The sequence below is a fragment of the Branchiostoma floridae genome, chromosome 13 (genome assembly GCF_000003815.2).
Source record: "Branchiostoma floridae strain S238N-H82 chromosome 13, Bfl_VNyyK, whole genome shotgun sequence".
Taxonomy (NCBI): domain Eukaryota; kingdom Metazoa; phylum Chordata; class Leptocardii; order Amphioxiformes; family Branchiostomatidae; genus Branchiostoma; species Branchiostoma floridae.
The window spans coordinates 15,706,705-15,721,123 of NC_049991.1; the positions used below are offsets into that span (position 1 = coordinate 15,706,705).

The following is a 14,419-nucleotide window of genomic DNA, read 5'->3' on the forward strand; positions in this document are numbered from 1 at the left end:
ACTCTTGGGACACTAGCAAATGTATCAGGTGTGTGAGTTACAAAAAATGGTAAGTAATGTATGTGGATTCAACATTTCATGTAGAAACCTTAGCTTGGGGGGCAGTATTCTCTATGATGACAATGATATTGTAGAAATACATGATAAGACTGTGATAGTGACACTTTTTGGTTGTGGGGGAGGTAAACCTATTAATTTCCATCCAGACAGGCCATGTTCCTCAGCATGTGCCCATTGTAAGAAGCCACCTGTTTTTCAATTTGATAAGTATACACATCCACAGGGATGGAATGAATCACTTAGAACTTGGGTAATCGATAATACAGGACTTTCTAGTACAGACTGTGTGTGTCGTTCATGTGAGCGTAACTTTCGACGGCTGGCCAAAGATTCAGTTTCAGAAATACCAAATTCTTCCACTGACACTCCTGATGCAACATTGCCACAAAAACCATGTTTCATGTCTGAGTTTCATTTATGCCACGAATTGGCCAACCATGAGCGTAAAAATTTCTCAGTTGATGACATGATGTCTTACATTCTCTCCATTTCTGAAGCAGCTACAGGATGTAGTTCCTTGCCAAATTCTATTCATATGTGCACATTTCATTATCATCAGTTTTGTAGATTTAATGAACAAGATAAATGTACCCATTGCTGCAAGGTAATAAAGTCACATAAAAGGAAACGGTTCTGTCCAAAATTGAATATTCCACAATCAGCTTTAAAATTGGTTGACTCAAATTTGTTAGAAGGGTCTATTTTGTGCAACTATTGTTATCAATGTTTATATAGATCAGGGAATCTTGTCAAGGGTGAGGAAAGTCTAGAAAAACGCTTAGAAATGTTGAGGAATTTTGAAGTAGAACATAGCCTAGAAAACATACCACAATTGGCTTTGCACCAGGTTTCTTGTAAGGTAGGTGAATTGTTTCTGGAGAATAAATCTTTATTACTTGTTGATGCTTATGATTGTTATGTAGAGAGTATTCAGACACTTATTAAGGAATTTGACAGGAAGGAACAAATTGATGAAGCTGATGCTTTCTATTTTCAAGCCAGATGGCTATTAGTTGGGTTATTGAGTGATCTGGGAAACTTTCTTTTAATCCACAAAAGTTCAAGCAAAAGTAACAAACTAAGTTTTTTGTTATACTATAAAGATGCTGATTTGATTGAATCCCTTCATTTAGCTTTATATTCTGCACGGTTAAACACTTACAAGCGGGATCTTGAGTTAAAGTCTATTCAGTCCAACATCGCTTCTATGTTCACGGATGTAAATCAAGACACAATCAATTCTTCGCTTTTATCTTCTTTGATGTACATGAATAGTCTAGTTCATCAAGAATCTTCCAAATTCATTGATAAGTTTGTTCAGTGTCCAAGTTCCCTCCATGAAATTGACATGTTGCAAATTTCAAAAGAAATAAACCCTATTGTTTGGAACTTTATTGTTGTATTAACTATGCAAAAGTCTGAAATTCTTATGTCTGATTTTGAAACATTTGATATGAATAAACATTATTTAACGTTTCTTAAGAATAATTCTAGCCATAGTTCTTCCAAGTTTTTGAGACGTCTTTTTGCTACTTTCCTTATCTTATTTATTGTCTCTGACGGTCAGTGTAGTTATCCTTTTCACATGATTAATTCAGAATTAATTCATTCTTATAGCCAGTCTACTGATCTTATGCAATTGTTAAATCGCCTTGGTGTATGTTGTTCCAATGATTCTCATAAAAGATTTATTTCTGGAATGTTAGATCAATTGAGATTAGAAGATAATCATTATAATTTGACAGAAGGTTCTTTTACTGTAGCTTCTATAGATAACATCAATAGTGGTAGTCCCCATGCAGCTGTGACAGGTAGTCCCCGAGGGTGGAACGGCACATCTATTCAAGCCGTCCAACCAAAACCTAAATCCCTTCTTATTCCCAAGCCAAATTCATCTGTACATAGTAGTGAAGATATCTCTGTAGGTATAGGTAATGTTACTGAAACTGATGAGCCAGTATCAAAGAAAATCAAATTAGTTTCAAAGTTTAGGCAAAGAAAAAGGTCACCAAAGGAAATTGATCATAGTACTTTATCCCTTACACCCCCATCTTGTGTTCAGTCTATAGTCCCTTCCACTCCAATATCCCTGACCTTCGAACAGTTTGGAATATCTGAAGAAGAAATGAAAGAGTCTCATAAATTTAATTCTGAAGTATTACTTTATCAACTTGAAAGATGTATATCAGATTTGACAGATTCTTCTCATAAATTACCCAGTTTGAAATGTAAACTATTTTTAGAAAGGGACCCTGTCACAGAAAAGTCTAATATTGCATATTTATCTATAATGAATGAAAATGCTGACTGTAAGGAGACAATGTTAAAAGCCCTTAATTTCCTTCACACTTCATTTAATGTTGGCGTTGATATTGAATATTTAGTTGTTGTTGGGGATGCAAATTCATATGACCACCTAGCTTAGATACTGACCACAGTTGAAATTGTTAAGCACATGTTCGTTCTTATCACTCACAAAAAAAAGGAAAAGAAGAGTAAATCACGCCATAGTTATGTTATGTTAATGTTATGTTATGACGTCAGCGGTGTCCCGGATGTTCTCCGCCATATTGTTGAAGAGTATCCAGAAGTTATTAAACCGTGCTGCGTTCATCCCTTGCACTCGCGTCGTCCTTTGCGATCCTGGTAGTTCACTACTGACGAAGCTTTTCTAGAGTATAGAAGGAATAGTACTGACACTACTGATCAATGTTCATCAAGTTGTTCTTTTTCAGCCCAGACTATTGTTGATAAGGTAAGGGTATTTTTAGAATCAGTACCGCACTTTAGTGACCCAGGTTTTGATAGAGACAACTTTGTAAGAAGACAGGAATTATTGAGAATGGAATTAGAAGGTATAGAAGATGACTTCAAGGAGTTTTGTTCCACAGCATGTGCCCGGGATGAAGTATTTTTGTTTTGGCACAGATTTGTTCATGATGACTTTATGGCATATATTTCTCTTTTCATAGCAATTAGATCAGGGAATTGGAATTTGCGTTTGTATTCATACAAAATGATGGCACCCCTTTTCCATGCCTTTGACCATGTAATATATTCTAGAATCATTCCCTTGCATCTTTGTGATATATTGTCTTGTCCTGACCATATTCTCAGATATTTCCAAGAGGGGGGATTTGTTACCAGTATTAATTCTGTTAATTATTCTAATGTAGCTTTAGATGAGAGTCATGAAATGTTGATAAATAGGGACACAAAAGAAGTTATTACAGGGCCTAACAAATTTGTAATTGAAGATCTTGTTCTGTTTTTACCATATCGAGCTAAATTGATTAAACAAGTTAAAAAACAAATTCTTGTCAAAACAAATTGTAGAACTCAAACTGATCTTAGTCCGACTATCATTGAACAAGAAAGGCTGAATATTGTTTATTATGCAAAAAAAGTTGTAGATGCCGGCATTTTTTCTGCCCTTGTACATGATAGATGTCTGTCCCAACCATTTACAGGAGCTTCTATTTCAGATATTCAAAGAGAAGACTTGCTTAAGTTTAGGGAAATAGGTAAGGCATCATTAGACACATTCATTAGGTTCAGGATACTTAACAATCCAAGTAATAAAGCACCCCAAAGACGAAAGTCTTTAAGAACTTTTTCTCAAATTAAAATGACAAAGTCTAGGGTTTCCAAAAGTGAAAAAGACAAAAAGTTAGTTTTAGAATGTTATCGTAGAGTTGTTTCCTGGTCCCAAAATCAAAATAAGCCCCTATCTGAAATTGCCCACCTGTTAGATTTGCCCCAGCTAGGTCAGTTTCTGGAGCTGCCTCGTGCTTTATGTAATGCTGATGGAGTCCCTCACAAGGGGGCTAAATCAGCAACCACTTCTTTTTTCCAGTCTAGATACCCTAGTTCTTTCACCAAAATGTACCCTACCAATTTCTCTCCCCAGTGCTCTGTTTTAGAAGGAATGTTTTTGATCAATACATCTCCATTAGGTCAGCATAGAACTTTTCTTGAGTATTCACATTTTCTGTTTCTAAAATGGGTTTTGCCTTTTCTTCAGTCAGGTTGTTATGAAGTCCATATTGTTTTTGATGACCCCCACCGAAATGGCCCTAGTCCTAAAGATGTTGAAAGAAATAGAAGAGATTCTGTTTTGGAAAATGACAATTTAACACTACTTGATTCAATTTCTGATGATACATGCACCCCAAAAGACTGGAGAAAATTCATTTCCTTGCGTCCAAACAAACGTTTGTTATGTTCTTACTTATGTACTTCTTTACTTACAATTTGTACACCTTATTTGAGGCAGCAACAGAAAGTGTTCACAGCTGGGGCATTTACTGATGATAAGAGAGATATGTGTTTTGTTTCTTCAGTAGATGGCATCTCTCCATATCCAGACTGTAGGTCCAATCACGAGGAAAGTGACACTCGTGTTTGGCTGCATGCTGCTTCAAGCAGTTACAAAAACATAATGATTTATTCACCTGATACGGACACGTATCACGTGGGCCTTCCTTTTGTGAGGCATACAGATAAAAGAATTGTCATTTTACAAAAAGCTGAACCAGGAAATTGGCAATGTCTGGATGTGAACGAGTTGCTATCTTGTTTTGACAAGGACCCTGATCTTTCCTCCCTTTCTAGATATCTACTACCCCATATAATTCAGTCACTGTTTATCTGTACAGGTTGTGATTATGTTTCCTTTTTTGTTGGCCTTGGTAAGGTATCATTTATGAAAACTTTCTTTCAGTTTTCAGAATTCATTTCTAGTGGAAACTCTGACCAAACTAGTGGTTCTCTTTCTTGTGCAGATAAAGATACAGGGTTCTTGGCTTTTGTTCGTTTAGTTGGTAGTGTTTACTTTCAAAAACACCGTTCTGCTTTTCTTAAGTACTCATCTCCAGCCCAACTTTTCAGAGAAACGAGGGGGGATAATATTTCAAAGATTCATGAAAACTGGTTACAAGTTATTAGGGGTGCCATCTTTGAAAGAATAGAGTTTGAAGATAATAGTTTACCTTCCTTTCAGTCCCTTTGGTTCCATTGGTTACGTTCTTGTTGGGTTTACCTCACTTGGGCTCAGGCTTTAGAGCAGGATTTTTCATCTGTATTGTTAGATAGGTACGGTTGGGAAATAGATAATCATGGTAATTTAATGATTACTTGGGATTCTAAAGAAAATATTGAAAAGGTGCAGAAGACTGTGGAGTTTTTAACCAGGGGGTGTAAATGTAAAAGTGGGTGCTCTAGTAAAAGATGTAAGTGTCTCAAGAAAGGTCAAGCATGTGGTCCAGGATGTAGGTGTTTAGATTGTTCTAATTCTATTTGTATTGAGCAAAATGAGGTAAGTCAGGACAATGCTGAAACAGATTCAGATAGTAGTAGCAGTAGTGATGATCAAGACTATGTAAATCTTATAGATGACTTTTATTGTGGTAGTCTGTCTTTATTAGATCATATTTCTGATTCAGAATTTTCTGAGGTAGAGTAAGGGTAATAATGAGTGAAATAGGACTGTCTATTTTTGTATAGCCTAAGGTATAGGTGAGGGGAAGCTGGTCTTTTCTGTACTCCTTCACCCACTTTCTCTCCCTCTCTCCTTTTTCCAAAGAACCCCTTCCTGCTAGGTTTAGACATCTGCCCCCGTAGGTAGGTTAGAGGCGCCTGACCCCTGTAAAGGTCGTACTTAACGACGTCAACATGGGGTACATCACACAGATCCCCGAGTTGACGGGAAAGGCGTAACCCCGCACTTTGGTACGGGTGCAGGTTGGAGGTTCTGACTTTGTTTCCTTACTCCAGCTGTCCCTCACCTATGGGTTTGGTAGTATAGGGTCATTGCTAAACATATGATCTTAAAATTTAGATATAACGTTAATATATTCTTAGTCTAAGAAATATCTTGATAAAGTTGATAATATATTTAACATATATCTAAATAAAGATACTAATAGGAGTAAGTGAATGAGTGTGAGTGCCTGACTGAGTGTATGATATCTGTAATTGATGAGTAAGTAAGTACCTGATGTATGACGAATGGATATTTACCTTTTTTGTTTGTTTTTGCATTAGATGGAGTTCTACCCCAGATCAGCTGAGGATGTGCCTCTTGCAGCTCAACTGTCTGTAACTTTAATTTCTTTGATTGACATTGTATCATTGCAGATACACATGTAATAAGTGAAGTATAAATTCAGAATGATATATCTACTATTAATCATAATGATTGTAAATTCTTAAAGAATATGTACTTTTCCTAACATTCTTTGAAATATGTTTTATACAGGTGATGTTCTGCTGTGAATCTGAGGAGGGTGACAGCTTTGTTGGTTATGCATATCATTTGGCGTGAATTCAATCATATCATTTCACATTATTGGAATTATCATTCTGGCCCAAAGAATCGCCAGATGTTTGGCAGTAAATTGTTTGATTCCAAGTATTGTTTCCAATTGGGCATCAATATTTAGGCATGACTTGTTTGTTTAATAAAGTTTGGCTGGTATTTAACATATATGGCTCATTGTTTTGTTTTTTACAGTACAATAGTAAGGGTTATATACTTTAGGTGAATCTAGGTCAATGAGAGAAGAAAAAGTTGAACCTTTTGGTTTCTTATTGGGCACAATGTTAACTGACAATGCATCATTCCATGCACCTTAGGTATAATTTAGGTACATGGTAATTAAATGTGTCAAACCAATATGATATGAACTGTTGACAATTATGAATGAAATGTTACCAGTAACCATACTGTAAACCTTGGTTAGGTTTATAGCAAAGAGGCTATATGAGCCCATGCCGTGAATGGCATGAAAAACTCTGATTCTCTTATTATTTGATACATCATGTAATAGTTTTCTTTAATAATATATATAATATATATATAATATATATAATCTTTAATAAAACAGACTCTGAGGTATTACAAAAATGTAGTTTCGTAGGTGCGCTTTGGTAAGATTGGGATTGCCATCTTGGTTAAATGGGCAGAACTTTCTCTTTGGCTCGGTGACCCTTCCACCTGCAAGCTTAAACAATTACTAGATCTTACCAAGGTTTTTTTTTAACCATGGATGTTTTTTTTAACCTCCTTGATGTTGCCAATTTTTTTAGTATCAATGGAACGAGACATAAAAAGACGTCTTGGAATCGACCAGTAAATTAGATGCAAAAGTAATGGACTCTAGTAATTATTCTACAAGAAGAGATTTCGGTCGGGAGACGACTAAATCGCGGCCGCTACCAGCCCACGGACCAGAACGTCTGCTTCCGCTCCAGGCGGCGCGCGCGTTCTATTCTGGAATCAAAAATGACCGCTCCTGATGACATCGCCTCGCGCGGATTGGCGGCAAATGCTTTACGCCCTTGAAATGTGTAATAAGTCATATACCAACAAAAAATAGAGAGTTTGCCCTTTCTTACACACTTAATTTCCTGTTGGTTTGAAGTCTACAACACGTTAAAAACAAGAGGTGAAATCACGCGAAAATAAGCTAATTTCGGGTCGTATTATTGACAGGAAAGCGATAAATCATCGGTACAAAAAACTATAGGAGTACGAAACAAAGCTGGTAGATTGTAAATAACTTGAAATCAAAAAGATACGTGGTAAAATATTCAAGCAACAGGCTTTTTTGTTGGGGGTGTTAACGCCCGGAATCATAGAAAGGACTACTTTCTCTCGCGGAAGGAAAATAAAATTCCATAGAACTCTCGACGTGGCGTGGCGGCTGTCCTTCACCAACTCTAACGGTTTGTTTTACCGTTCGAAAAATGCGTTACCATCGCAACCAAAGAACAACTGTTCCAAAGAATGTTCATAGCAGATTACGTAACAAAAGGACACAGTGATCTATGACGTAAGGTGTGCCAAACGTCACAGATAAATGTGGTTCCTTGCCAGTGCCAAATGTTTGTGGCCACTCTGAACAAAAATCTCTCTCTTTCTCATGTAATTGTGTCTGGCTTACATCATGATGATCGATCGCAGATACCAAAGGAATGTAGCGCTGTTAGAAGACGCCCCAAATCTTGCGGCTGCTCCACGATGAAATGTTGCATTTCAGCACCAAGGACGTCTCCAACAGAGAACACGCCCGTAGTTCACTCTGGGTGACGAAGGTGAAACGCTGCGTTAGTCTTTCTTTATGATCGTGAATGCTACCAAACTAAAACATGGATGATGAAAGTTTTGAAAATGAAGTCTTTGTTTCTTACACTTGGCTGATGAGAATAATTAACAGTTACAGACTGCCCATCTAGTCATCATAAACGCGCGGCATCGAACAATGTTCTACAAGACTAGTCGTTACCAAGGACACGTAAACAAACATGGTGTTCGAAAATAAACACGTGCAGAACAAATGGTAGCTACATACTGGCATGGCTTCTTTCTATCGCCTCACTGACATCCACACACGCAAGAGAAAGATGCTATATGGCCGTGTTTATAGCGTCGTGTTCGTTACTGTATCTACACTGCCATGATGTTACATAGAAACCTGATTATTCTGTACTTGAGCATCGTCTGGTTAGTCCTTGCTGCGTCAGGTGAGTGACATGGAGTAAAACACACTCACTCACTCACAGCCGCAAATGACTCAAAATCTTTCGAATAGCCATGAGTTTAGTATGGGGTTTTTACTGGAATGAGTTGTACAGTTGCACTATTTTCTTAGGATTTGATGTTCATCTGACTTTCACAAATGCGTGATCCGTCGTCTTAATGTCCCAAATCTTCAAGAATAGTCGAGTCAAGGTCAAACACAGATTTTGGCTTTAAAAGTAGACTCAAACAACAGACGATGTGGCATAGATTGCTCTTATTTGTTTAGAAAATGCTGAAAGAATGCAGGCGGAGTGGGTAGAGATAGCGAATGACCTGACGCCCACGGAGTGCGGATGGTTCCTGACAGCGCTTCGGGTCGTCAGTTACGAGCTGCCCAAGGATATGTTTGAATCGTCCGCCGACATGACTCGTATCGAGTCGCCGGGAGACTGTTTATCCCTGCTACGAGCGTGGCGACGTGAGGACGGCCAGCGGATGGACTGGCCTCACATACTCCTGAGACTACGGCAGATCAACCGGCCAGATGTGGCGGACAGTAAGTCAACCCCTCTCCTAACCCTTTGTATATATAGCAGTCACGTTCAATTTGTTTCTTTTCCCTTGTTTAGCTTTCTATGAACTACCCTGAGTGTCATCCTGGCTAGTGTTTCGGGTGGTTGGTGGGGCGAGAGTAAGGATAGTAACTAGGATGACCATCAGGCTAGTTCATTGAAAGCTATCCACCACCTACCATTCCTTAGCCTGGGTACCATCTGGAAAGTAGTTCGCTCCGGCGTTTATTATACACTATATACAGTCACTCCTCGTTCTGACATTTATCATACACAATATACAGTCACTCTGTTGTTCCGTCGGGTAGCAGAAGTGAACATATGATAAGAGCGATCTATTACAAGGATGGTACCCATGCTAACCATTCCTAGGATTGAGGTTAGAACGAAACATTATGCAACATGCTGATGTTCTTTTAAGTGAAAGGGTTACCATATTTATGTATCATTGCATGTGACGTTTCCCTGTGACGTATGATAACGTTAGCCTGATAGCGTCATCATCTGTGTCGCACCAGATAACACTTCCCTACGTGTTTTCTTTTAAGAAATATCCGATGAGGTAGCAGAAGTCCAAAAACACGATGTCAACAAGTTGTTCCTTAGCAACCCTTTCCACGACATGATTAAACACCACAGGTCGACATTCCTTGTGGAACACGCGGACGACAGGACTGCACCTAACGGGCAGCGGGACGCCATGGGAGCCAGGAGTAAAAGACATCTACATTGTAAGCCCTATATATCCTTACATGTAGAATGGACCGATACCACATGCCCGTAGCCAGGATTTTGCCTGGGGGGGTTCGTTTTACTCTTTGGCGGACCAACGAGCGCCAAAGGCGCGAGTTTCCTAGGGGGGTCCGGGGGCATGCTCCCCCGGAAAATTTTGAAAATTGAACTCTCTGAAATGGCATTTCCTGCGTTTTTGAGAGATTTTCACACAACTGCTTCAGACATTATTTTATTCGACGAAAACGAAAGATTGGGTACATCAGTTATGGAATGGCACGTCATCACTTCTCCGAACTTTTAACTGGCTCTGATACCCCATTCAATTTGTATACGACAACCGACACGTAACTTCGAAAACTGGATGATTTACAACGCTCTTGTACTTGAAATGTTTTCCTCTTAGAAAATGGCTGAAACTACATCGTGCCAATCAGCTGGCTCTCTCACTGTGTATACCTTTGTTGCACAACAATTGTGCAAGATAAAAAGTATGGCATCTGCATTTATTAATCAACTACAGTTCTATAGCTTATCTTAACTTGTGTCGGCGCTGTCATCCACACTCCGCCAAATAAGACTTCCGGGCGACTTTTACCATAGCAACAGCCAGGCTTGACTTTTTTGACTGCGGTCAGCCACTTTCATTGCCACTCCCGTTAAACTCCAGCTCCGGCCCGCACGGTCCAACTCTTGCCAGCACGGTCCAGCTCCGGCCCGCTTTGATTCCAGCTCAGGCCCGCACGTTCCAGCTCCGAACTGGAATCAGTGCGGGCCGGAGCTGGACCGTGCGGGCAAGAGCTGGACCGTGCGGGCTGGAGCTGGAGTTCAACGAGGGTGATGGCGTGAAAGTTGTCTTTCTAACGCATGCCGTGCCCCGCCTCGCACGGGCCGGGTCTTTTACAAAACAGTAGCACGCCCCGGACTCAGGAAGAACTAACTGTAAACCGCAGGGTTCATTTTTACTCTATGACAATGTCTCGGAGCAATTTTTCTAGGATTCTAGATCCGTTGGAAATACAAATTAGTCCGCCCTTTAAAGGTATTGTGCATTCAAAAAACGGACCTTCGAGAAAAAAGCGGACCTTCGAGCCCGCGTGGGGGGTGCGTCCGCACCCCCCGAACCCCCCTGTCGAACAAATAGAACCCCTTATTCTATTTCGAACACCTCCGTCAAAAACTGCCCCAGCGGGACAGAATGGCTATTTTTGCCCATCTGTTACCTTGTAGCCTCGCTCCATGGACGCCAAATTCGAATCTTGAAGAATTGTGCTTTGTTTCCACTCGTTTGCAGGGAGAGCCAAACCCTTGCATATCGGACAACATGCAGTACAAATTTCACCGCAGGAGGAAAACGAGAAAAGTCAGAGAAAGGAGGATGGCGAGTCAGCCTGGCTGGTGGCCATGGTGGTGGTGCCGTGTGCAGTGGTCGCCATGACAACCGTGCTCCTGGGCATCCTCTGGGCCTACATGTACTATAAACATGGGTGAGAACATCACAGATACAGGGAACAGACATGAAAAATCTGTTAGAGTTTCTGATATCGTTTTAGTGAGATTCAGGCACAGCTTTGTTCTTGTAACAAGTGGTTATGCAGGCGTACGCACGGTTTGGATATAACGTTAGGCAACCATCACAATTTGCCTCTGATTCTGTGTCTTCTGTAGGAAACATTTTCGTCTGAGATGGCTATTCAGGCTGACGAAAAACGACATGAAGTTGTATCGTCAGGAAAGACGTTTGAGAAGAAAAGTCTCAGGAAAGACGAGTCGTAACGAACTCTTCAGGACGAAACAAGACCCGATCTCTGAGCCACTGGGTCTGGGGGCGTGGCGGGAAAATCAGGTCTACCCAGGATGCATCACGGTGCAGGCGGAATTAGACAAGACTTCAGACGGTTCTGTAGACGTTGGTATCATCCAGCCAGTTACCATGGCAACCGACACACTGACCTTATTTAGAGAAAACGACAATGTGACCAGACCGAAAAGAAAAAGGGGCAAGGTCCCTATCATACGGTATGTTGTTTGCGTTAGTAACGCTGAACGTTACCTGTCAAGGAGGATTCTAATAATGGAGCATATCACTGTACAAATATTAGCTCATATAACAACAATGGTCCTTTTCATCATCTCTGCTACTACGTGTTGTTGTCTACAAACTCTACTTTTATGCAAAACCTCAGTAAGTTGAAGTTACTTTTGGATGATGATCACAAATGACGTTGTAACAAAACATGTATTTCCGTCGCGTTTAGGAAGACTGTTGTTACGGGAAACAACATATATAACAATATGCATGTATTTCTGATACCTTAATCTTTGAAATCTTTATTAAGATACCATGTTGCAGACTTTTAGTCAAGTCTGAATTGTGTTGGCATTTACATGTCCTCTTCCAAGGATTCTTGTACTAAAAGTTAAGTACAGGAATTTAAAAACATACCATATTTCAAAATCTTAATCGCTAACATTACGATTTTTATCAAATATCAAGGACCTTTGGTCTTAGACTACATATTACGAGAATCAAGACAGGTGTTCAGTTATTATGTACTGACATTCACAATGACAGGTGTTCAGTTATCATGTAAAGACATTCACAATAGTCGACATAGTTTGAAGGATTGTCTTCAAATGTTTTCTCTTCTTACAGTGACGAAACCAGACCGACAGAGAGGCCCGTCATTCCCGCCCTACACCTGCCACCTGAGGACGCTGGGAACGAGACTGGGCCGTGGACCTGTCCCACACATGACGTCATGGACGAGTGTCCGATCTGTCATTACCTGGTGACCTCTGTCAATGTCACGGACAGCCTAAGTTCGCTCAGCCCGTCCCCCAGTGAGTCAAGCCTTACCAGTTTGACCAACACACACCCGGTAGCTGTGTAGGGGTCACAAAAGTTAAAAGAACCATTCTCCAAGCAGATGTTTCGCTTCAAGGACGGCATCCGTACGAAACCCCGGCCACTACCTTCCTCCACTCCAGACCTAAACCTCTGCTTGGACATAGAAAGAACAAGAATGCGAATATGGACATATGTGACATGACTAATGGCGGGAGAAGAGAGGGAGAACGTGATAAAGACATGTGTTCAATAAGCAACGATATCAGTAAGCACCTTAGTTAGCCTTAGAATGCCTACATTTCATTTCACGCCGATGATGTTCTCTTAGTGCCCCGATGTAATGATCTTGCTAGTCAACAGCTACCGATTGCCGATCGATACAATAAAAACCTGATTAATAAGCAAGAGATCTGACGTCGTCATATTGTTATGTGTTTGTGTTCAATTCTCTGTAGCAAGACCTTGACATTGATAGTGTTTCAGGCAATCACAGAAAAGAAGAAAATTCACGACCTGCTTGTTTAATCTCTTATATGTAATGTGTACAGGCATGTGTACATGAACATAGGCGGCGCTTCAACAGGAGACCAAGGTGTTACACGGGCTCCTCGCGCGGCCTGTAAACAGAACATTTTAAGTAGTGTTTTCAAAAGTCTTTTTAAAAAAAAAGAAGTCTGGACCTGTTTGGGAAAGTACACGTTCTCTTTAAGCAAATTTTCACATTTTTACATGATGATACAACATACCCTTTGAGAGCCTTCTCTGCAGTACCGCTCCCGACCGCGATCTAAAAATTATTCAAACCGACCGTCAAATTGACAAATTTCGGTCTTTTCGTGAATGGGGAAATGGCGAAAGGCTCGCAAAGGGGTTTCATTTTTTAAGCTTTTCTAACATTAATTTCGACAATGCGACCATTTTTAGGCCATACTGACAATAATTAAGCCATTTCACAAATAAAACAATGGGATATGATATGTTTTCTTCACATTTTACCAACAGAAGTGGTCTAGTATATATTTCCTGTAAACTGTCACGGTCTAAAGGACATTAAAATTCCTATCGTATTTGTATTGTAGTGAAACAACGCTGTTGAACAAATGCAATGGTGCTTTTGCTTTTTGTCTCTGAATAGATTCAATTTGCTGTACGGTGTATGGTTTACTCGTGAATGAAATATAAAATTAGGCGCCGGGAGGAGCAGCTTGATAGAGTCAAGTGATATTTGATAGGATATTACCCATGTATAGACTCCAGTGTGAAATTCTGAACTCAAATTTAGATTTCATTCTATGTAACCACTTGCTTTTGCTTACGCACAAAACTGATAAGTACTGATCAGGCAACTTCGTTTTGTCATTGATAGAATTCTTTGTCAGTCCTCCACAAAGTTGATAGTTTCTGTTCCATCATAATAGTATCGTACATTTTGTGCGTTTGTGTGTAATGTCTATGTAAAGTTTCCTATTGAAAGCTGGATGACGACGCCTGCCGAAACAACGGGCCCATCTGTTGTCCGTGTATTTGTCTACCTGATGTCTGCCCCAGGCTAGAGAGTGGATCGAAGATATAACGCTATTTTAACACATCCACTGGCCCACGCCATTTTACTTGCTCTGCGTAAAGTGCGATGGTTCACCTTTGCTAAATACTATTAGAACTTTGCCATGAAATTATATC

General features: G+C 40.0%; 1 protein-coding gene across 1 annotated transcript; it reads left to right on the forward strand.

Annotated features, from left to right (window-relative positions):
- Positions 1-8,361: 8,361 nt before the first annotated feature.
- LOC118428400 lies at positions 8,362-13,144 on the forward strand. The gene is made up of 6 exons (XM_035838441.1): positions 8,362-8,586; positions 8,871-9,140; positions 9,705-9,887; positions 11,183-11,375; positions 11,557-11,907; positions 12,545-13,144. The coding sequence occupies exons 1-6, from the start codon at positions 8,520-8,522 to the stop codon at positions 12,780-12,782; spliced, it is 1,302 nt and encodes a 433-aa protein (XP_035694334.1). The 5' UTR covers positions 8,362-8,519; the 3' UTR covers positions 12,783-13,144.
- Positions 13,145-14,419: the final 1,275 nt, after the last annotated feature.